The sequence below is a fragment of the Suillus bovinus genome (genome assembly GCF_016758785.1).
Source record: "Suillus bovinus strain UH-Sbo-P2 chromosome Unknown EDB93scaffold_32, whole genome shotgun sequence".
NCBI classification, from domain to species: domain Eukaryota; kingdom Fungi; phylum Basidiomycota; class Agaricomycetes; order Boletales; family Suillaceae; genus Suillus; species Suillus bovinus.
The window spans coordinates 159,390-182,168 of NW_024542088.1; the positions used below are offsets into that span (position 1 = coordinate 159,390).

The 22,779-nt window shown below is 48.1% G+C and overlaps 8 protein-coding genes across 8 annotated transcripts; 6 read left to right on the forward strand and 2 right to left on the reverse strand.

The window, feature by feature from the left end:
• Nucleotides 1-15: 15 nt before the first annotated feature.
• EDB93DRAFT_1240884 (uncharacterized protein) lies at nt 16-3,077 on the reverse strand (the record flags this gene model as incomplete). The annotated part of the gene is made up of 7 exons (XM_041451813.1): nt 16-395; nt 445-1,017; nt 1,075-1,728; nt 1,810-2,194; nt 2,313-2,534; nt 2,594-2,972; nt 3,019-3,077. The coding sequence occupies 7 exons, from the start codon at nt 3,075-3,077 to the stop codon at nt 16-18; spliced, it is 2,652 nt and encodes an 883-aa protein (XP_041307158.1).
• A 359-nt stretch (nt 3,078-3,436) lies between these two features.
• On the forward strand, nt 3,437-4,124 carry EDB93DRAFT_1250962 (uncharacterized protein; the record flags this gene model as incomplete). Its single annotated transcript, XM_041453093.1, has 2 exons — nt 3,437-3,562; nt 3,615-4,124. 2 exons carry the CDS (start codon nt 3,437-3,439, stop codon nt 4,122-4,124), a joined length of 636 nt encoding a protein of 211 aa, XP_041307159.1.
• A 741-nt stretch (nt 4,125-4,865) lies between these two features.
• Nucleotides 4,866-6,228, forward strand: EDB93DRAFT_1149092 (uncharacterized protein). The gene is made up of 4 exons (XM_041449610.1): nt 4,866-5,130; nt 5,181-5,499; nt 5,551-5,759; nt 5,809-6,228. Exons 1-4 carry the CDS (start codon nt 4,873-4,875, stop codon nt 6,130-6,132), a joined length of 1,110 nt encoding a protein of 369 aa, XP_041307160.1. The 5' UTR covers nt 4,866-4,872; the 3' UTR covers nt 6,133-6,228.
• EDB93DRAFT_1149094 (uncharacterized protein) lies at nt 6,229-8,205 on the forward strand. The gene is made up of 6 exons (XM_041449611.1): nt 6,229-6,699; nt 6,757-7,174; nt 7,232-7,350; nt 7,402-7,543; nt 7,601-7,687; nt 7,743-8,205. Exons 1-6 carry the CDS (start codon nt 6,563-6,565, stop codon nt 8,058-8,060), a joined length of 1,221 nt encoding a protein of 406 aa, XP_041307161.1. The 5' UTR covers nt 6,229-6,562; the 3' UTR covers nt 8,061-8,205.
• Nucleotides 8,206-8,954: 749 nt separating this feature from the next.
• Nucleotides 8,955-15,984, forward strand: EDB93DRAFT_1250964 (uncharacterized protein; the record flags this gene model as incomplete). Its single annotated transcript, XM_041453094.1, has 19 exons — nt 8,955-9,164; nt 9,217-9,309; nt 9,356-9,365; nt 9,419-9,486; nt 9,539-10,143; nt 10,200-11,822; nt 11,869-12,126; nt 12,176-12,561; nt 12,619-12,637; nt 12,682-12,906; nt 12,956-13,180; nt 13,231-13,611; nt 13,658-13,837; nt 13,892-14,068; nt 14,122-14,331; nt 14,381-14,623; nt 14,674-15,081; nt 15,131-15,445; nt 15,495-15,984. 19 exons carry the CDS (start codon nt 8,955-8,957, stop codon nt 15,982-15,984), a joined length of 6,126 nt encoding a protein of 2,041 aa, XP_041307162.1.
• Nucleotides 15,886-17,193, forward strand: EDB93DRAFT_475180 (uncharacterized protein). Its single transcript, XM_041456492.1, has 3 exons — nt 15,886-16,445; nt 16,494-17,142; nt 17,192-17,193. The coding sequence occupies exons 1-2, from the start codon at nt 16,132-16,134 to the stop codon at nt 17,032-17,034; spliced, it is 855 nt and encodes a 284-aa protein (XP_041307163.1). The 5' UTR covers nt 15,886-16,131; the 3' UTR covers nt 17,035-17,142; nt 17,192-17,193.
• A 775-nt stretch (nt 17,194-17,968) lies between these two features.
• On the forward strand, nt 17,969-19,107 carry EDB93DRAFT_1240886 (CTD kinase subunit gamma CTK3-domain-containing protein; the record flags this gene model as incomplete). Its single annotated transcript, XM_041451814.1, has 5 exons — nt 17,969-18,027; nt 18,103-18,202; nt 18,301-18,404; nt 18,457-18,577; nt 18,631-19,107. 5 exons carry the CDS (start codon nt 17,969-17,971, stop codon nt 19,105-19,107), a joined length of 861 nt encoding a protein of 286 aa, XP_041307164.1.
• Nucleotides 19,108-20,518: 1,411 nt separating this feature from the next.
• Nucleotides 20,519-22,494, reverse strand: EDB93DRAFT_475262 (P-loop containing nucleoside triphosphate hydrolase protein). Its single transcript, XM_041456493.1, has 8 exons — nt 22,179-22,494; nt 22,050-22,117; nt 21,581-21,991; nt 21,387-21,505; nt 21,206-21,337; nt 21,047-21,156; nt 20,703-20,995; nt 20,519-20,644 (listed from the first exon to the last, which is right to left on the reverse strand). The coding sequence occupies exons 1-8, from the start codon at nt 22,343-22,345 to the stop codon at nt 20,634-20,636; spliced, it is 1,311 nt and encodes a 436-aa protein (XP_041307165.1). The 5' UTR covers nt 22,346-22,494; the 3' UTR covers nt 20,519-20,633.
• Nucleotides 22,495-22,779: the final 285 nt, after the last annotated feature.

The window sequence follows — 22,779 nt, forward strand, 5'->3', positions numbered from 1 at the left end:
TAGGCAAATGCAGATCTACATCAAACCACTGTGCATTGTATTGAAAACCTCCTTGTCCGAAAATGTATTCAAGTAGTATTCATCACAGATCTCCATTGCGTTCGTAGCATTTATCGTGCGATCCATCTTCGAACCATACATAGGGATCAGCTCAACAGCACAGGTAACGGCTGTCAGTGGAATGATGCCGCCAGGTCGGAAGATCCGACCTGTTCGATCCTGATGGTAGATGCGTTTCACGCGGTACATGCCAGCGCTTGCATCCTCAGTAGGCGTCGCTGTGATCTGAAAGTACTGAACGTATAGAAGGGGCGAGTCTTTAAGATAGTGGGGCAGGGTGTAACCTTTCCTAGCAATAGCTTGAAAAACACAACGCACTTGCGCAATGTATGTATCTGCACAGGCTTGTAAGCACATGGATGACGCCAGCAGTTGTATACTTACCATCATTGCCAGGCAATTGCACGAGAACTGCGTCGCAATTGCCCATAGGGAAGGTCTCTGATGGTGGAAACGCTTGGACGATTTGACTCGGCATCACAACTCGCGACTGGAAGGTAGAGTGTAGCTGTAAACGAAACTTGTTCCACGTCCTGACTGAATCTCGCGCACACGTCCAGGCTGTTGTTGGGGTGTTCTGGGACGAGTCATTGATATATTCCATGAGCACTGCGCCGAAATTTGGGAGAGAGTAGATAGATTGCAGATCAGTGATAGGAAGTGACTTTCGATCAGGAGAGATGGTGACATGAAATGCGGCATTGGCTTCAACAGAAAGTATTCCCTTCAAGAAATGGTTGCGGACAGGTCGCGGGCCATGGAAGCGATTCTGCTCGCCGGGAAGCACACGCGCTATCCAGGCCAAAGTAGGATCTGTCTCCGTGACGATGTTGTCTTCGATTGCGATGGCATTCACGAGCGGTGTACCATGCGAATGCAAAAGGGTATAAAGATTGAAGCGCCGCATGGTTTCGTCGCGATTGAGAATTTGGACGACCTGTAAGGTAAAATTCCTGGCTTGCCGACTAGTCCTTTCGAATGGAAATTTGCAGTGTGTGATCAGGAGTCGCTCACTAACATCCGCTGAGTACTGTATCAAACCTCCGAGATCTCTGATGGACCCCGCAAAGCTGTGAAACAACTCCATTTTTGGGATGAGGAAGTTGTCAATCGTTCCACTCTTCCCTCTCCGAGCACCGGCATCGAGTATCGCTTGCTTCAGCGTATGAAACATGTGGAGGGAGTGCACCATAGCATCAATGGACGAGTCAGTGTGCACGGGGCTCTGTGCCTGGTAAATGAATTCGGTGAGGAAACGAATGGCATGGACGAAATCGGGAGTTGTGTTTGCTGCACCAGCGACTGTGGCGACAATGGTCCGTTCAATGTCACAATGCTCCCGGCACGTCATCTGGTTGATGTGGGAGACACCAGACCCAAAATGACGTGTTCCGACTCGTTTATGATGAGCCTTGTAGCGAGCATCAAGTTCATCCTCCCCGACAACTTCCTTGCACCATTTTAAAGGATGGTCACCAAAATATTTGTGACAGGTGTGAAGCAGTTCGCCGGGCAAAAAATGACTTGGATCTGCATGCGGCCAATCTCTCCAATATGGCTGATGAACGCCGCTAAGCAGCAATGCTTTAGCTTCGCGTTGGAAGAGTGGTACATTCCATGGATCAACACGTTTGCATAGGTCGTAGATGAGCTTGAGCGTATGGTCGCCTGTTCGACGGGGGAAAAGTTGAGCACTACCAAAGTCGCTTTGGGTTGCCATCGTAAGTGGTGAAGCATTTTTTGAGACACAAGCGATGAGCTGTGCCTCAGGGAGATCAGCTGTATATGCGACGAGCGGAGTGAAGCAATGCCGGATATAACCCATGGAGTCCGACATGTATTCACCGATCCTCGCAGCCACCTTGCATTTGGCGAATATCATGTCCATGCACTTGTGGAACAGGCGAGCATGGAGGAGCGTTTGGAAATCCGCGTGAACATCGAACTTCGGAATCGGAATGAATGCAACACAGCGCCATGCATGAGCGGTGGCCTTCATACGAACTTCAGATTGAATATTGGCAATCGTAAGGAACACCGGGTGCATTTCTAATCCTCCCGACATCCTGGTTACGGGCGTCTTGTCGGATGCGAGGATGATTGGTACCATAGTGGCACCTTCTGGAAGGTTGTTCTGGCATAGAACACTGAGTGATACCACTTTACTGCTAATAAGGAGCCCTACCTGAATATCGAAAGCCATGTTAGCTGTAAAAAACTCAGCCATATTCGCGTTCTGAGCCAGTGATAACAATGTGAGGATCATACATCATATGATTGGAAAAGATCGGGTTTGCAAAGAGATCTTTGACGACTTCGAGACCGTCACGCCAGATTAGCTCGATTGGCCTCGCAGTTGTGTAGTTGGTAAACTCGAGTGTCGTTGATCGCCACTCTGGGCCGCTTGGTAGTGCATCAATCCAGCCAAATAGTTGATCTGCACTCTTGAAGGATGGCCTGGGTCTATCTTTGAACTTGTGCGAAGCTCAGAGTTAGTACAGTCAAAACTGCAGAAACAGATAATGCTACTCACCCAGTCTAGTTTCAGAAATTTGTTGATATCGGTTTGTGTCAGCCGTTGAACGAGGAACTCTGCTAGCTGCCATTCAGCCTGATCAACAAAAGGGTACGATGGATTTATTGCTCTGCGGCGCTTTTGATCTAAGTCGTGATCCTCCATTTCCTGCAAGATATTTCGTCCCCGTCCAAAAATGTAGCCTGACTTTGAATGGTACTGGCCAGTGACTTCTTCTCGGTCGTTGTCTCCCCGTTGGAAAGCTGGAGGGATTGGCAAGCGGTAAGTGGGCTCTCTGTTCCAACAAGATTGCGTCTGATCATTGAGATGATCTACAACAGCAAGATTTGACGCAAATTCTAGTCCGCAATTCGGGCATATTGTAGATGTCGGACCACTGACAAAGTTGGTCAGTTACTGCTGTACCATTTGATGCAACTCACCTGTGACAATTGCGTATTTCCAGACCAGTTGCAGTGCACCCCTCAAGTTCCGAGTCCATTGCGGTGCGTTTGGAGTGAGGAAATTCACCAAGTTCTTCAAACTCCGCCAGCTTGTATTTTTGCTGTACTACACTCACCACTGCAGAGATAACAGATTATATGTCTATGATTCCAAGTTCTTTCAATAATGTTCTTTCATCGTCTGCGTCTACAACATCAGGTTCCAGCGGTCGAACTCGAGTTGACTCCCTCCAAACTCCTGACCCTTCCAAAATAACTGAAGGGAAGGTCATAACTTTGACCACAGGTCTCACGTCTCTCGAGCCCCCCCCCCCTGCGCTCAGAGACCTCCTCTCCGGTTTCAAACCATTCTGATGCCAATTCACTTATTGGCAGCACTCGCAGTTCCCGGCGTGGAATGCGACCTGCAAGCAGGAATCACCCATACCTGCATCGTGGTGCTCCTAGTACCCAACTGGAGCTGCGCTTTGCCCTGAAGGGCATCCGAGGAAGCCCTGACATCAAACTTACTGATGCCATAAAGGTAAGAAGGCCCTTGTTTTCAGGAACTAATGATTTTTATTCAACTATTGCAGGGGCGGGACGTTTTCTTGCGTGGTCTCTCGTCTTTGTCAAGTGACACGATAACGTTGGCAGCACACGCCAAACATGCTGCGCGAGAAAACCACCGTCACAAGGTCAAGCAACTCGGTTGGGAGATTCAAGAGGTAGAATACAACAAACTACTCCTCAAAGCATTTGAGCGGAAGGAGAAGAAGCAACTGAAAATGGCAGAGTCGGATTATCACCTCTTCAAGAAGCTCTTAGTGGGACGAGATCTTCCGGCTCTCCAGCAGGATGCTGAATACCTGGAGGAATCGCACGATTCTGAGCTCGATTCCCTAGCTACGGCTGACGAGCAGCTCTATCAAATTTCATCTCTATCGCCACTTGTAACAAAATATGTCTCTCACAGGCTACCAAACAGTAGTGACACGGAGTATGAGCAAGGTGAGGAGGAGGCTGACAACGGGGAACGATCCGACGATTCCGATTATTCTGACGCTGAATTGGAAGGTACAAAGCTCTATTTTCCTAGATTATAAAAATAACTTACAAGCTTACCCTCTCAGATTGATCATTGCTCACAAGTGCCGTCAGACACGCAGCCATCGATAATCCTTTCTTGGTACCATTCTATTCGCGAAATTTCCCATCTGTTTCCCATCTGTACATTGTACTATATCGGATTGAATAGTAGGAGTTATATTTCATCGATCGACGATATGATAAAGTTTGCGCTCGCTGACAAGTTGTGACTAACTAACTGTAAGCAACACTTGACTAGCACCACGACATCGATGGACCCCCCTCCGCCATCAGCAAGATCTACTGGCAGGCGAAAGCCCAACGCTGCAAGGGTACGTGTTTGCAATCCTGTCGCCGATGGCCTTACTGATCAATCTATAGAAGGGTTTTCGGCCAGGGATTCACTCGGACCTTAATCCCAGTGGCCAGTCGGTTGCCAATCAACTCGGCTTACCTGGTGATCGCGCAACGACACCCGCAGAACATCGCGTTCAAATGCCCATCTCGCAGCAGCATCATGCACAACCTGAGCCCCAGTACCATCAACCCCCGCCGCCGCAATATTCCCAGCCTCGACACCAAGCTCCGCTCATGCACCATCAGCAACCCCCGCTCGTGCACCATCAGCAATTCCCGCCCATGCACCATCAGCAACCCCCGCCCATGCATCATCAGCAACCCCCGCCCATGCATCATCAGCAATTCCCGCCCATGCACCATCAGCAACCCCCGCCCATGCATCATCAGCAACCCCCCAGCCCCCCCATGCATCATCAGCAACCCCCGCCCATGCACCATCAGCAACCCCCGCCCATGCACCATCGGGACGAGGATAGAGCACTGGCCGACGCATATGCTGGCGCATTTGCCCTCCTCCGCGCACCATCGTCAAGGCAGCCATCACAACCAGATTTGGTCGGAAATGGGTCTTTGGCCCCATGGGGGGCCGCGCGGCTTGTCGCTCTGGCCCCCCTTCACTTGGGAGAGAACACCCGTGGAGAGAGAACCCAGGGTGTTATTCGAGTAAGTTATTTTTGAGTGTTCGTTTTTGAGTGTTTACCTATGATATACAGACTCAAAAGCATGTCTCCGACAGCGGGAGACGACGACGTAATGCGAGACTTCCTCCCACGCCAGAGCTACCATCAGCTGATCCTGCCGCTGCACCTGATTTGCCCGAGGGGTCTGGGTCAATTGTGGACCCGCCCATTTCGACCCGCATAACGCTCTCGACGAAATCAGCCCGAAAGTTGAAAGAAATCGCGAAGAATAGGCTTCGGGTGCTTCTACTGAACGTGGATGCGGAAACAGATGGTGCCCCGAATGATGAGCTTCGCGACAAGATGATACGCAATGCGTTGCAAGCCGCGAAAATTGAACAATTTGGTCAAGGTGTGTTTCATTGCTTTCCGAATCTCAAATGTACTGATACTGAGGTCATAGCGGAAATCGAGGACATCAAGGGTATCAACAATTTTATGGTGGCCGCAATAGCAGATATGCGACGCGGGTTCAAAGCTCACGCGATGAAAACAGTTCCAGTTGGCTATGGTCTGCGCCTGCCATTGTTTTCGGAACAGGACGAGTCAGCACATAGGCAAGATAGAGTCAGTGTTCTATTAGAGGATTCAAGATACCTTCACCATATTGAGGTAACAGTCTCTGTCAATTCAGTATGGTGTCCAGCTCACTCGGCCACAGACCGTGGGTGACACGGAGGTTCGACACTTACTGGAGAACGAAGTCCTCGTCAACATGGTCATTGACCTTTTGAAAGATGGCCTAGCGGACATTGTAAAGGGCCCACTCGATCGTTTATTCGCAGTATGTGCCGCAACAATACGCTGTGTGCTATATGCCCATCGAACTGGTCATTTCGTTGATTTCTCTGTAAATTCCTCTATTTTTGATGATGCTTACCACGAGATTATGGACTACATTACTACAACTATTCATCCTTCAGATACTTTGCGTGCAAGATTCGAGGCTGTACAGCAGGAGGTTCGCAAACGAGTTTCTGATTAGTAGTAGATTTGTGCCATACCCACTGCCCGCATCTAATCAATGATAATCCGGACTGATTTCACGCTGATAGTGACAATTGTTTCCTCGCTTCCTCGCTTGTTGCATTTGTTCTCCGTTGCACACATTTTTGGTCTAGTTACATGCTAAATACAGCTCGTCCGAGACTATACTAAATAGGGATCATAAAACGATGCTTGAACGACGATTTAAACTCTTGATGTGAGCTCACAGTTTAAGGTCTTGCATTCGAGTTGCTTGACTGCCTCCGAACTTTGTTAATACATGTGACTTGTGTGAATGCTGACTGCTGTGAGCCGATTGCACCGGAGGGATAGTACTAGTGTATGAAATGTGGACAACTTGGTCTCTTACTCGTGCAATCGTGTACGAGGAAATTACATACATAATTCCTAACTGATCACCTGCACAGATGACGAACACCAGAGTCATAGTAGTGGGTGCTGGCATCGCTGGTCCCGTTCTTGCGATCTTCCTGAAAACCAGAGGCTATGACCCCATCATATATGAAAGACTCCCGAGTCCAGGAGAGGGTGGACTCAGCTTCATGTGAGTACGCATGCCTCTTCCTTATGATTGTCGTACTAAACGTGACAATGTACGCAGACTGCAGCCCAACGGTCTCCGTGTCCTGTCACTCATCCCAGGCCTCCTTGAACAGATCCCCGGGCATTCTCCAGATAGAATGATTCACTGTTCCTCCTTGGAAGGAAAGGAGGATATCCTTGTCGACCTTGATATCTCGCCAGATACAATGCGAGAACGTTTTGGCTTCCCTCTGATCGGAGTCCGGCGTGCGGAGTTTCAAAGGCTCTTGATCAACACGGCCGAGAAACATGGTATTGAGATCAAATGGGGCCACCAGGCAACTGAATTTGAACAAAGCGAGAACGCAGTACAAGTCACGTTCGCGAATGGCATCAAGGACATAGCGAGCTTTGTCGTAGGCTGCGATGGGCTGCATAGCAATACCCGAATTGCACTCTTTGGGAAAGAGAAGGCAAACTTCACTGGATTGGCACAGGTGCGCTCGTTTTGGTGACGGTCCTGAGGCGCAGGCTGATATGGAAGTGATTTTCAGTGCGGCGGACTATCTCCAACACCACCTGCTCTTCGGGGAAAGTTTGCGATGATCAATAATTACGGTAATGGTCGCCATATGATTTCGTATCCTGTTGCGGAGGACCAGTGGGCATGGGCGTAAGTGACATCCTACTTACTGTCTATGGGTTTGATTATCCTGGGATTCAGTATCACTACTCGGGAAACTGAGGTAAAGGAGGACTGGAAAACACAACACGTAGAACAACAGAACGAAATCCGAAGAGGACCCCTCTCTGATTGGGCTTTCGGGGCCGGAGACTTGGTAAAGACTGGCCAAAATATCGTAAAGGTCGGTTCACTCTCGCGACCAACCTTTAGTTCTCTGAAATGGATGGCTTGCTGGCAGTATGGTCTCTACGACCGACCTGAGCTCAAGTCGTGGTTTAAAGGAAGAATCGTTCTTTTGGGTGATGCAGCTCACCCTACGAGTCCAGTATGTAATTTTATCATCGAGTTTCATGGCACTTATCGATATCATCGTTACCTAGCATCTGGGACAAGGCGCTAATCAAGCGTTCGAAGACATTTACCATATCATGCGGCTCTTGAAGAAATACAACCCTTCTGCTAGCCAGCCTTCAACAGAGTTGTTGTCGCAGGTCTTCATAGATTATCAAGATCTTCGGCTACCACGTACATCCGAGCTCGTGAGGGGGGCTAGACAGCAAGGGGAGGCTCGGGTTGTCGAAGGCATCGATGCATGTAGGGTGAGAGATGAAAAAATTCGGATAGTGTTCCATGATGATGCGGCGAAGATGGCACAATCTAACTTGTTATCTGGACCGTTCAAGGACAGCGAATTGTAGTTAACTTATGTATGTCCTTCACTAGTACAGAATTCGAACGGGATTTGCTGCGTTGTGTTCGACTGTGCCATAATAACGCGACAACAACAAATAACTTGTGTCTGAGCGTGTTAATCTGGTTTCATCAAGAAAATGTTACTCCGAGTCGCGTGCTTTGGCAAAAAAATATGTATCCCATCGATGAGTGGTGAGAAGGGTTGCGCTATTAAAATTATGTAATTTTAGAAGTTTCCTCCATGACTTGAGGCATGCACATGGTGAGTCGCCATGATACAATCTACCACTGAGCGCAAGTCTGTGCCCCAGGCTTCTACCCTATACAACGCTCAAAACTCAAATTTACCAAGATCAAACTCTGGAAAATTTCAAAATCGAGTTGAATCATCCAGTCCTTGAACGACGAATTGCGATTGTTACTGCCAATACTTAGGTTCACGCTGGAAACTGTATCGCTAGTTTTAATGTTCCGTCTCAGGTGCGTGCGTATATATAGCATGCTTGCTTGGAACTCATGATATAGAATTAGTAATGTCTTCCTCCATTCCATCATCAAGGTTTGACCGGGAGACCTCACCCTGAACCCACTTTGCAACGAGGTGTTTGATCCTCCAGCTAACTGGTTCCTACCTTCCGTAACCATCTACGTTCCGACTGTCTTTACCAGTCTAGCAGTCCATCTTCCACCTCTTAAAGTGAAACGTGTCTCATCACCGGCTGGTCGGGCGTAATGCAACAACCTGTGATATACAACATCTCTAACGATCTGATTTAGTGTTTACACCGTGACGGAGCTTAAGTCACATTTCACTTTAAAATGTTCAACACGAAATAAATCCATATCAACTCGCATTTCCAAAGTTATTTTTCATTACATCCGTTCGAAATCCGTTCGAAATGTTGCATCCATATCGTGATGTTTTCCAGACTTTTCCCGCCTATCGGAAGGGATCGCGTCCAGTTACGCCTGATGCTGACCGTTCTTCTGAGTCCCATCGCAGACCTGGCTCGCAGCACAGACCGAAGTTGAAATACCAGCTGGTATCCCAAACAACCAGTGTCAGATCGGATAGTGATGAGGAAGCTTCATCACTGCCTTTAGTTTGGGTGAGTGATCCTCTACGTTCTATCTGGCGGACAAAATCAAACAGTAGTACAGGTTGAAGTCCGGGACAACATTATCCCGCCTCACGCTGTTCCATTCACCTCGGATAGTCATGGCCCTCTTTTTATTGCCCGAGCTTATCTAGAAGTAAGTCTCATGCAATTACACTACAATTTGCGACTCATGAATGCAGGGAACATTTTGTAAGTCTGTTCCATCAGGCATCATCTTGCTCATTTGATGTCGCCCGCAACAGGTCTAGGCAAGGCTGGTCCTCAACTTACTAGCGGTGCCATCATTAGCTATGGAAGTCAGGATATAACGGTAATAATCACAATCTCTGAGGTCCTCGTCCTGCTGAGCGTATATGACCTAGGTGGCCCGGTATGATGTACTCGTGTGCGCCGGACGGCTGAGTTGGGGGATTCCACATTCTTCCGGGGCAGGCTTTATGCGCCAGGACACCATGATTACAAGACATGACATCAACTCCGATATTGAACGAACCCTCATGTATCGTCAGGATATTTCTGAAAACGCCCACAATCTCGCAGATAATCACGACAGGGTGGATCACGGCCAGCGTGCGGCAACTCCCGATCCCAACCCCGCCATTATCGCATCCCATACTAGAACCCAGCGCAGCAACTCTACATATGGCCTCTCGTCAAAAACTTTAGACGTTAACATGTTGAAAGCCTGCGATACCTCCATTTCTCTGAAATCTCCTCTCGAACTAACGCAGCGGTCACGATCACTCCCTCCCCGGGCTAGAACTTCAGCCGAGTCAAGCCTTGATGCCAGGGCGGAACTGGGTACTTTTCAGCGCGACATTGCGCAAAGCGCTAGTGTCACTACGGTCATTACGTCTGCCACTCGTAGACCTGAGTATGCGCCGGTGTCCCGCCCAAATGCGGTAGCGTCATCAAAACCTCGAGTTCGCCTCGATTGCGCCATTCAAGAATCTCACAGGCTCTCCACGTAAGTTGACAGTATTAACTGAGGGATTCTTTTTAATTAACGAGGAATTTTCACAGCGTGGTTAGTGCTGCTGAATACTCTGCAAGTGAGCAACGCACTCCAGTCCGTTCGTTTGGTGGATCCAAAATCACAGGGTTCCGCGAGGCGATGAATGTCGATGACTGGAGTGAATATAGCAGTCCACCGCCTGAACCTCCAGCTCAATCGGCACATGCCGGTTTTGTCCAGGATGTCTTACCGCTTCGAAGATATCCAAACACTGGTATCACTGCTTCCACGCCTGTGGATCACCACACCACACAGTTCTTGTCGACTTCGGCAACGAACTACTCGTTGGCAAGCAATACCATTAATCCTCGGTTCATTAATAGTTCTAATCCCTCGCTGAAGGACGACTCTCAGGTTACCTCCACGCATCGCTCATTTTCCTCTCACAAAATGTCGAGTGATTCGCCACTGCCTCGAACATCTACAGCTTTCTCTCGTGGTACTTGGGCAGGCACCCAAGGAAGCCCCGTTTTAGGTCTCTGCACCCTCGATGACGTCAAAGGCACGAGCATATATGAGTCAAAGCCAGCCAACTATCCCGTACACCCTCCCGCAGACAATATCGGCACCTCTGCCGATTTAGGCGATTTTGGGCATGTCGACCAGTATGATCAATGGGCATATCCCGTTGCCAAGGCGCATGTATGGCAAAGTGATGTGCAGGACACGAAATATCAACCAAAGGATAGCTCAAGTCATGTTTCACGACCCCCTACATTTCCATCTACCGAACCACCCTCAGCACAGATCTCTCTCGTTAGCGATCGTACAGACGTTGATCTACGTTCGACTCATTATTCAAATCATGGCATGTCAAAGAGTCCTACCGAGACGTCCTCTGAGGACGGAAGCATGACCACCTTGGAGGAGCAGGTGTGTGGTTGTGGCTTGGAGCGTGTATGTGACTCCGAGCATTGGCAGCTTGTCTCACGAACAACTTTTGGCATCGAGGCGCAAACTTGTGATGGTGCCGAAAGTGATGTAGTCACCAGCGAGCTTCCCGCGCCAATCGCCATCAATCCGTCGAACGCTGGGATCGTGACGGGCGAAGTCGATGTTCTGCCTGACCCTGTGCCACACGTCACTTCTATGTCTCAAATAGCTAGAGACAGCAGACAGGGGCACAGTCATGTCGTAGTGCAGGAATACGCCCTCGAACGAGAGCTCATTCGAGAAAATCGGGTCGCAGTTACTGCACTATCCCAAACTACAAGCACGGCAGAGTTAACATCGGATGTTGCCTGTCGTGAAAACTTAGTAGCTGAAAAATCTGCACCGTTGTCGACTATTACGTGTACTCCGAGCTTGCCTCCTTCACAACGGCAGTCTGCCCAGACAATCTCATGTAGCGACGACTCAGTTACGGACGACAAGCTCCGTAGGCATCGTGAGTACGCAGACTCATCTGTCCTTGCCTGCGTGTCTCTGGCACACGAGGAAAACAATACTTCAACCAGAATCATTGCGGTCGAGAGCACACAGAAGCCAAGTCCAGCATCAAATGACTGTCCAAACACATTTTTCACTGAAAGTACATTGACGACAGTTAAGAGTCCCTCTCTGACTGTTGACAGACACGAGGAACCCTATAGTCAAGATGCAACCAAGGACAAACCTAGTCAAGTCTCCTCGTACGTCTTTCCCGCGCCGTGTTTACCCTCGACTGAGATTGTCTAGCACTTTGAAACTTGATGAAGATGTATCCATAGATAATATGCGCCAAACTGTGGAGGGCAGAGAAGACTATCGTGAAAAAGGGACGGAAAGTGAGGTTAAGTCAAACCTAACATCCTGTTCCCGGACTGTCGGGATGGTCGAAGGATACATGTCGAAGTCTGTGGTATTGGACAATGATAGGGGGGTGAATAAGGGCGCCGATGGTGCCGCGTTGTCCCTGTCCTCTGTCAATCCTGAGTCAAAAGTGTTGTCTCCCTCGTACGTGATACCCTCCGAGTTTTTTTACCTTTTAATAAATCTCTTTTAGCGGACCGAGTGTCCCGCAGGACTCCGGAACGGAAACTGATCGTATTGAATCTGGATACGGACACCGGTCTTTAGGCGTTGAGACAGTGTCAAAGATTTCCGTCCAGATATCTAGCCATGATTTGACTGAGAGCAGTGAAGGATACGTACAAAGACAGTCAGCCCTAAACGTATCCTTTGGCGACGAGCGAGTTACTGACGATAAGCTCAACAGGGGTCATGAAGAGGTAGACTCCTCTGTGCTCGTCCGATCGCCCTTGGTACCTGCAGAGAATATTGGAACACCAGCATCAGCCACACGAAGAGCTGTCGAGAACACGCAGAAGTCGAGTCAAGCATCCAATGATCTTACGGACTCGTCTTTGCCTGAAGGCACGTGGATGATGGGTTAGATTTCTTCCTCAGTAATTGATCTGAAAGGCTGATCATATGGTCAAATTATAGGTACTACTCAAGGTTCCTCGTACGTACTTCCTACACCGTGTTTGCCCCATTAACATTATCCAGTACTCCAAATGTTCACGTCGAGCACGAACGAGTGCTTGAATCATCAGATTATATGCACCAGGATTTGGATGGCAGAGGAGAGTATCACGCACGGCAGGCGAACAGTGAGGTCACGCTTCGAACGAAGTCTTATTCTAGTGCCGTCGAGAGTCTCGGGCAATCCGAGAGTGCGATGGTATTGAACGCTAGTGGCCGATCAGATGAGCAACCTAATCAATACTTTCCGTGTGTAGTCCCTATTCTGCTTATTTTGTTTTCAACTAAGGCTTTCCAGCGCCCCGAAATCCGACAGCAACGAACAGGCAGACTGTGTGCACCAGACTTCAGAGAGTAGAGGCCTTCATGAACTGGAGACGGAAAGCGAGCTTATGATATCGCATTCCCATTCTGTCGAGCGATCCACGTCAAAGACTGCAGTATCGAAAAATACTACGCAAATGGATGAGGACACCAATGTTCCTGCATTGCCTCCGTCCCAGATGACCACGCTGGCTCCTTCGTAAGTGATACACCATCTAAGCATCTTATATTGGAATGAACCATTTTCAGTAATCCGGGTATCCTACAGAGTATGGGAGTCGATTTTATACAGTCCGGGGTTGAAACAGGTTCAATTCATCTTGTGCAGACCTCGAACCATGATTGCTCGACTGAGAGCAAAGGGTATCGATCACCCCAGTCATTCTCTTGTAGTGAAGAGCCTGAAGCAACCTCATCAGTCCACGTCTGTCCGTCCTTGGCACCAAATACTTCAGATTTACCGTCATCCATGGACAAAGCAGTCGACAACTTGCAGAAGTCGAGTTTGGTCTCTAATGAAATTTCGAGATCATCTATCACATCAACATGTCACAATCAGTCTCTTGTCGCTAGCACGCATGAAGAATCCTGTGGCCGAGATATGACCAATGGCCAGCTTCAAAGTTCATCGTAAGCACTTCCTATTATGCTTTTACCCTCGACTAAAATTGTCCAGCTCTCCAACACGTGAGACCGACAAAGAGGGTGGATTGGCGGATCACGTGCACCAGGCTGTCATAGAGTTGAGATGCGAGCCCCAGTCTTTAGACATCAACAAGGTTTCAAATACTTTCGAATCGGAGCACACCTCGAGTCATCACTCGCTTGAGAGCAGTGAATGGCACACCCAACGACAGTCAGTGTAGACATTCTCTTCTAGCGATAAGTCGGTTGCTAATTTGGAGGGCAGACGAGACTATCATGCAGAGGTTACGTTCAAATCGAAGTTCGATTCCAACACTGTCGAGAGCGTCAGGCAATCAGAGAGTGCCATGGTATCAAACGCTGGTAGCCAATCAGATAAGGACACTTACAGCAATATCTCATCACTGTCATCAACTTACGCCGAGCGCCAGCTGTCTCTTTCGTAAGTTGACAACCTCGTTCAAGTTTAACTTCCTAACAATACACCCTTTACAGTGAACCGGACATTCCACAGGGTGCAGGAATCAATCGCACTCAGTCTGTACACGAGCACCGGTCCTCAGATATCAACGTAGCTTTAACAACTTTTGCGCAAACCTCAAGCCAACACTCGATCGAGAACGGAGTTCAGAGTCCTCTAGCCACTATACAAGAAGGACTTTGCTGCCAATATGTGGCGGTAGACCAGCCTTGTCAACGCTCTTCGTATGTGATCCTCCTGCTGTTTATCTTGTGCTCGACTGATGAGATCCAGCGCTTCGAAACTTGACGGCAACGAACCAGCAGAGTATGTGCACCAGACTGTAGAACGCAGAGCAAGCCGTTATGAACTGGAGACAGAAAGTGATGTTATGACATCACATTCCGATTCTGTCAGAACTGTCGAACGATCCACATTGGAGACTTCGGGCTGGACATCGAAAATTCAAAGTCAAGTGGACGAGGACACCAACGTCCCTACATTGCTTTCATCCCGGATGTCTACACTATCTCCTTCGTAAGTAATACACTATTTGAGCGCCTGATACTGAGATAAACATCCTCCAGTGATCTGGGTATCCCTCAGGATGCCGGGGTCTATTTTATACAGTGTGGACGCGAAAACCAGTCTTCCGGGGTCAAAACAGCTTCGACTGATCATGTGCAGACCTCAAACTATAGCTGCTCAATTAAGAGCGAAAAGTATCGATCAGCTCAGTCATCCTCTCATAGTTTCGAGCATCGATCAATCTCCCCTGTCCACGTCTCTCCTTCCTTGGCACAAAACGATTCAAATTCACCGCCATATATGTACAAAGCAGTTGAGAACACGCAGAAGTCAAGTTCTATCTCAAATGAAATTTCGGTGTCATCTTTTACATCGACGACATGTCAGAGCCATTCTCTTGTTGCTAGCACACAAGAAGAATATCATGACCAAGATATGATCAAGGACCAGCCCAACAAATGTTCATCGTACGTAGTTCCTATTATGCTACGTCCACTCTCCACTAAAACTGTACAGCTCTCCGAAAAATGAGGCCCACGAAGATGGAGTAACAGCAGAGGATGTGGCGGCTAATTTTGTCCGATCCGAATGCGGACACCACTTTACAGAGGACATCAATATCTCAGCGATGTCTAAGTACGCTTCGAGCAATTACTCGACTGACAACAGCGATGGATGCGTATATTTGTCCAACTCTTCACAACAATCGAACAACCCTCCTGGCATGATGAGTGTACCGCCGATGCACGAGGGTCCCTCCCCAGCTCCTCCTGCGTTCTACCCGGTGCTACATGACTCTTTGAATTGTTCTTGCGTGTCACATGTCATAATGTACGAACAAAAATTTGCTATGTGCAAAAACGTCCTGATTTTTTTGCAGTGCATCCCCTGTCTCGATCAAGGATGACTCCAAGGCGGTGGGAGTCAGTGACGTCGTCGAAAAATCGGTTTCGAGCGATGATAACCATCCTACACCATGTGCTGAAGGAATCCCATGTGTCGAACCGCAAGAGAACGATTGCATGAAGGCAGGACAAACAGTCGCATCTGCGACTTGTCATTCCAACATCGCTCAAACCTCGTGCCGGATGGAGAATCAAGACAATACTTCATCTGCTGCTGGCACGACATGTTGTACGCGGGAGTCTTGTGACACTACCTCAAAACATTCAGATGATCGTGGGGCGTGTACAGCTACCATGGCGCCCAATGATTCTCCTTTGGCCGATGAACAGTTGAAGAAAACTGGTGCAACTGATTGCGCAAGTGAATGTTGCGCAACCGCGGAATCCTTACCAGTTGACTCATGCTGTCCCGGACCCAATGGACCTGCTTCGTACGTGTCGTCCATTTTGAAGCTCACATTGTAATAAACTTGTTGCAGGGAGTCTTGTGTCTCGCTGAACACTGCAACCGATCATGTCCAGTGCAACAGCGAGTCCATCAAAATATCGGTTTCAAGCAATGGTGACCCGTGCGCTGAAGGAACCACAGGTGTGATAGTGCAAGACGAATGCATGAAAGCAGAACAAACGATCACATCTGGGACTTGTCATTCAAACATCGCCCAGACCCCATGTCAGACGGAGAATCAAGACAAAATCTCATCTGCTGCTGGCACGACATGTTGTACGCGGGAGTCTTGTGACCCTAGCTCAAAACCGTCACATGATTGTGGGGCATGTTCAGCTACCACTGGGCCCAATGACTGTCTTTCGGCCGATGAACACTTGAAAACTGCTGCAACCGACTGCGTACATAAATGTTGCTCAACCACGGATTCTTCATCAGTCGAATCATGTTGTCCTGAACCCAAGGAAACGTGTCCTTCGTACGTGTCGTACATTTTGAAGCTTACATTGGGATCAACTTCTTGCAGAGAGCCCTGTGTCCCACTGAATGCGGCAAACGGTCATGTCCAGTCCGACACTGACGTTGCCGAAAAATCGGTTTCATGCAATGGTGAACATTCTGCACCATGTGCTGAGGGAACCCCATGTGCAATACTGCGAAAAGACGATTGCATGAAGGCAGAAACAACAGTCACATCTACGATTTGTCATTCCAACATCACCCAAACTTCATGTCGAACGGAGAATCAAGACAATACTTCATCTGCTGCTGGCACGAAGCGATGTTGTACGCAGGAGTCTGTGTGTGACACTAGCTCAAAACTAATAGACGATTGTGGGGCATGTACAGCTACCACGGCGCCCAATGATTGTCTCTCAACCGATGAACAGTTGAAGAAAACTGCTGCAACCGATTGCGCTCATGAATGTTGCTCAACCACGGTCGAAACATCTTGTACTGAACCCAAGGAACCGTGTACGTCGTACGTATTTTACATTTCAAGGCTTTACACTGTAATAAAGTTCTTGCAGAGAGCCCTGTGTCTCGCAGGATACAGCAACCGGTGAACAGTTGAGAAAAACTGCTGCAACCGATTGCGCTCATGAATGTTGCTCAACCACGGACTCCTCACCGGTCGAAACATCTTGTACTGAACCCAAGGAACCGTGTACTTCGTACGTGTTTTACATTTTAAGGCTTTACATTGTAATAAAGTTCTTGCAGAGAGCCCTGTGTCTCGCAGGATACAGCAACCGGTCATGTCCAGTCCGACACTGACATCGCCCGAACCTCATGTCAGACGGAGAGCCAAGACAACACTTCATCTACTGCTGACATGAGGCGATGTTGTACGCAGGAGTCTGCGTGTGATATTGGCTCAGAATTGTCAGATGATTGTGTGGCATGTACAGCTACCACTACGCCCAAAGATTGTTTCTCGGACGATGTAAGGAAAACTGCTGCAACTGATTGCGCACATAAATGTTGCTCAACCACGGATTCACCAGTCAAGTCATGCTGAAATATTCCTTACATGTGCGTGCACAAAAAATCGCGTTTTGATGCTCATTATAATTCTGTTTCTCAGAGAAAGGAACGCAAACTACTCTTTCAAGATCTTTGGATGTGTTGAGGAAAACGAGAATGAACATGAGAAGTTTGGTATTGCGCTCAAGGAGAACTCCACTGATGGACGGGGCCGATGATCGTGAATCGAACCTTCAAGTTTCTTGCTTGCTGGTGCTGAGACGAGCACCGACGTAATTTAGAAAGACGTATTGTGTTTGTGGGGAGTCGGCGTGTATTTACTTTTCAATGACGTGCCCGTGTTTCATAGCAAGACTCCTAGGGGGGTACAATTAAATTTACTGCCCGCAAGTGAGAATTGGGATGATAGGGCGCTGAATGGGGTGGCTGTGCTTCTTTTTACTAGAGTACCAGCTTGCAAATAACACAATCTCCTGTGCCGTGATTCCTACAACGTTTAAAAACATTGCAGCCATGCATGACCCATTCGAAGTGAGAATGCAGTTCCTCGGGCTCATTCGCAAACTGAATGCGTAAGTCGTCGAATCTTCTTCGTTCGTCACCTGCTCATGTATGTCTGATGTACTTGCATCGATGATGGCGAGCAGCTCACAACAATCGATACAGAAAGTCGTTGGATTTGCCTTGAAGTACTTCTCGAAATGCGGGGAAGATCTGTGGGAGTGCATTATTGAGGAGTGTCAGAAGGTAAGTGTGATTTTTGATATCATCTCCTTGCCGATCCAATGTGCCTCTTTCGCCCATTGTCACTTTGTTATGGGATAACGTCTGACAGCCAAGTACAGGGTTCCATCAATCACCGCATAAATATACTCTATTTTCTTGACTCCCTTTGCGAAACGTCACTACTAGCGAAGGCACATCAAGTCCCAGAACAGTCATCTTCATCGTGAGTTTCATAACGCTTGGTAACTCGACCTTAAACGACGGCACTGTACTAGAAGTAAACAAGTCAACAACGCGTTGTATGTCGACTACGTCTCCCGGGATCTGACGCAGATAGTGGAATGCGTTGTGCCTGTGGGTAGGCAAGGGCTACCTAATCTACCGAGTACCAAACAGGTGCGCCCATACTAATCTCTGCGTTGGTTCTTGCTCAATCCACAAACTTAAAGATCCTAGAAAACTGGCGCACAAAACGAATAATAGAGCCACAAAAAGTTGACGAAGTCCTCTTGTTGCTCTCTTCTAGAGACTCAGCACCCGATACAACTGTGGCACCTTCAGCAGCAAAATCCGAGCCTCATCTCTCTCGCGGCGAAATATTCAAGCGTATTGAAGAGGACCGAGAGCGACATAAACGCCTTCGAGAACGACGGTGGGTTCAGGCGCAGCCTCACTCTGGCTCTGCAGTCCCGTCTTATTCAACGTTCACGCTTGCGAGTTTCTTGCCGCTGAGCGACACTGAAAACGCCGAGTTAGCGCTGGATATAGAGTTTGAGAATGAGTGGGAGGCAACGAGCGATTGGAATGAGGACGACGTGGAAGCGACCGCAGATGAGAGGGAGCTTTGTCATCCGCATCTGAAACGCAAAGGATTTACAAATGACGAAGACGAAGGAGAGCAGGAGATGGACATAGATCTGTCGTGATATAGTACTGTGTTGCGCCATGCGGAACGTGAGCGATGTTTCTAGATTCTGAGATTAGATTCTGAAACATCACTCCCGTTGCGTCATGCGTGTTTGTTGCCAGATGAGTTTACAGTGATTGATGTCATGTCTTGTATGGCTGTGAAACGATAAGCGTCAATGCGTTTCGAAAATGCTAGACGAAGAACCGGCACGTGTGTCCCTCAGCTCTCGGATGAGAAACTAATATTGACATCCTTTTCAACTACGCACAAGCAAACACTTATGTACGCCTGCCTGCTCATTCCAGAGATCGTAAGACTGATTTTCACCGACATTCGTGTCTACAGCATCCAAGATGATTCTTTTGTAAATTTTGAAGACCGTTACTTTCAACGAGTCGTTCGACGTTCTCTAGCCGCACTCTCTCGAATCTGCTGTTACACAAAGAATATAGCTTTTGATGCGTTATGGGCCGAGCTTGATAATTTGGATCCGCTTCTCGCTTATCCTCCGCGAGATTTGTGGATCATGATTGGTGATCAGAAGCTTGTATGTGCTGTACGCCGTCATTCTAACCCATCGTGCCAACCTCTTCTATAATATCACTGTTGGAAGTTCAGTAGCAGGGTGGGTTGTTTCATGCAGACAGCTGCAACTCATTCCCCGTCCTGCGCATGTTGGACACACGTCTACTTTTGATGTTCCGGAGCATATCCTACTGGATATAACATACCTGGCTTACAATCTCGACGATGCATTCGCCCTCTAAACATTCACTCCCCTGATGCGCTTCTCCGGCCTTAATTTCTACCTGCCCCAATCTCAGAAACCTCGGTTTTAGTGTTCGACGCTATGAAGGGATTTCGTTTACAGTTGAGAGATTAGGACGCGGGGTTTGCAAGACATATATCACCAGCTTTCATATTGGTTACTCTCCAATAGAACAAGGTGACTGCAGGTCGCAGTTCTCGCTTTCGACAGCCTTGTGTAAGCACGCCGGCTTATACTGAAAGCTAAGCCTTTTTGGTGTAACGGTTATGCGCGGGTGGCGGTCTGACCAAGTTATACATTGCCGTGGAGTCTGGCTAGTGAAGCCCGGCACCGGTCCTGACCGAGTGGCACGAGCGGTTAAGTGTAGAAAGGTATCGTACATTTGCCATACTGTGATCAAGCAAGAGAGTAATACCGCGGGCTTGGAGACCAGGGAGGTGACGAGGTAGTCCACGCGAAAAGTAGCTCGTAGCGACGATGTTAAAAAGTGTTCTTTTAGTGGTTTAGTATGACCATTTATGCGCAGTGTCCATATAGATGGCATATCATTGGTACTTCTTTCTTTGAAACTTAGGATCTACGCCGACATAAGGCCTCGAGGTGTTGACAACTTGCACTGAACTTTGAACTGGATGGTGGAGAACAAGAAGCACGATGATGCAATCGACAACCCGCTAATAATAACATTACATACATATGCCAGACAACCACAGGGTTTTTGGAAGAGGCTATGAGAAAACGAAAGTATCAATAAGGAATAAGCGCAAATAAAATCACGACGTCACTGGAGAAAAAAGTAACATAAGTTCAGAGTCAAAGAAACACAAACGCCAGGCACTTACTATAACTAGCAGGGTCGATGTGATCAGGAAGCTCGGGCACTGCGACCTCAAACCGTAGCTGGATGGCAGACATGACTTGCTGGTCTGCCTCACTGGATTGGAACGTGATAGCTAGACCCTTCGTTCCGAAACGACCTGCACGGCCGACACGGTGGAGATAACTGTCGGCGTCTGGTGGGCAGTCGTAGTTGATTACAATATTAACACGTTCGACATCTATGCCACGACCAAAGATGTCGGTTGCGACGAGGATACGCTTTTCGAAGGCCTTGAAGGCAGTGTAACGATTTATGCTACAACAAGGATTTAGCACAGAGCGCCCATAACCATTGGTAATTACTCACCGCTCCTCTTGAGCCAAGCCAGAATGAATGCTGATACTGGGGAAATTACATGAAACTAGGAGTTTGTCCAGCTCGACAGCTCTTGCGACAGATTTGACAAAGATGACCACCTGAAAATCGTCAGTAAACACACCTCTTGTCAGGGAAGATGGATCGCACTTGGTTAAACTCTAGGACATCTAGAAGCTCATTTAACTTCCGATTCTTCGCATTCTCATCAAGCTTCACGTAGTGTTGCTGTAATCCGTGCAGCGTCAACTTCGTCTCGTCATCAACGAAGATCTCTAAGGGCTGTGACAAGAATGAGTAAGAGGTCCATAAGGAAGGATGCATAACATACGTTTGCCATGAATTTCTTGCACGTAATCCGAATTTCTTTTGCTAGCGTAGCGCTGAACATCATCACCTGTTTGTGGTGAGGTGTTGCACGGAAGATTTCTTGGACGTCTCGACGCATGTCTACGAATCAAACAAAGAACAGCGGGGAGGCGCGGTTGGAATCGTAGCCGAAATCGAATTGCAGGATAGACTAACCGAGCTGTTCGAGCATTTTATCGCACTCGTCCAAAGTGAAGTGCTTGACGTTCTTCGCATCCAAAACTTTTTCTCTTGTGAGGGCATTGAGTCGCCCGGGAGTGGCCACAACAATGTGGGGACACCGCGTCTTGTCACGGAGAATCTCTGCATCTTTTTGAACAGGGGTGCCGCCATAGAACGTGCCGATCCGCACATCGGGCATGTATTTGGCAAAGCGCGTGTACTCGTTCTTTATCTGGAACGCGAGCTCGCGAGTATGGCAAAGCACAATGACGGAAACTTCGCCGTTAACTGGCTCCAGTTGTTGTAGAGTCGCGAGTACGAAGACCGCTGTCTTGCCATGCCCTGATTTTGCTTGGCAGAGGACATCCATTCCCAGAACAGCCTGAGGTATACATTCTTGTTGAACTATTGAAAAAAGAGTTTGGTGAGTTAAAAGCACGGGTTTGAACGTCACTAAAAATACCTTCTGAAGGGTGTTCAAAACCCAAATCACTAATAGCTCTGAGAAGTTCGGGTTTCAACAAAAAGTCCCTGTGAGAAAGACAATTCGCAAGATAAGCATGGTGTGTGACCACACAGAGAAGAAACAGACCTAAAACCTGTTGAATGTATTCCAGAGAAGTTTTTCTTGTCTTTGTCGCCCTCGCCGTCCGCTGCTGAAGCTGCTCCATTGGTAGAAGTAGCTGGAACTGCGCCATTAGGGATAACGTCGTGCTCATCCTCATAATCAATAAGTTCTTCGTTGTCGTGAGAGCTCATCGTTGTGCAAAAGGAATGTAGGTTGTCAGCTCTAGAAGTCGTCGATAGAATTCAAGAGGCTAGCGTCCGGCGAATTCCGAACACTGAACTCCTTTTACAGTCTTCCGGGGTCCTTGTTGAAGGAAATGTTGGTGACTCAAATTTCTTAGGTATGAAAATAGTACATGTGCAACAATCCTCAGTACTCATCAGTCTTTATCTTACAACGCGTCATGTGCGCAGGAGCCTATCAAGGGAGAATTTTAAACCGTGCGATCAGTCGTGGAAATTTTCATGCATGCTAGTTTTAATAGCATTATGCGTCCATGTTGTCTGCCCTGGTTGAATTCGATGGCATTAATCGGTGCCATCATTATTAGATGGCAGGATTGAACGTGCTGGTTCACGAGTAAGACGTACTGCGCAATACGAGACAATGAACTATTCAGATCGAG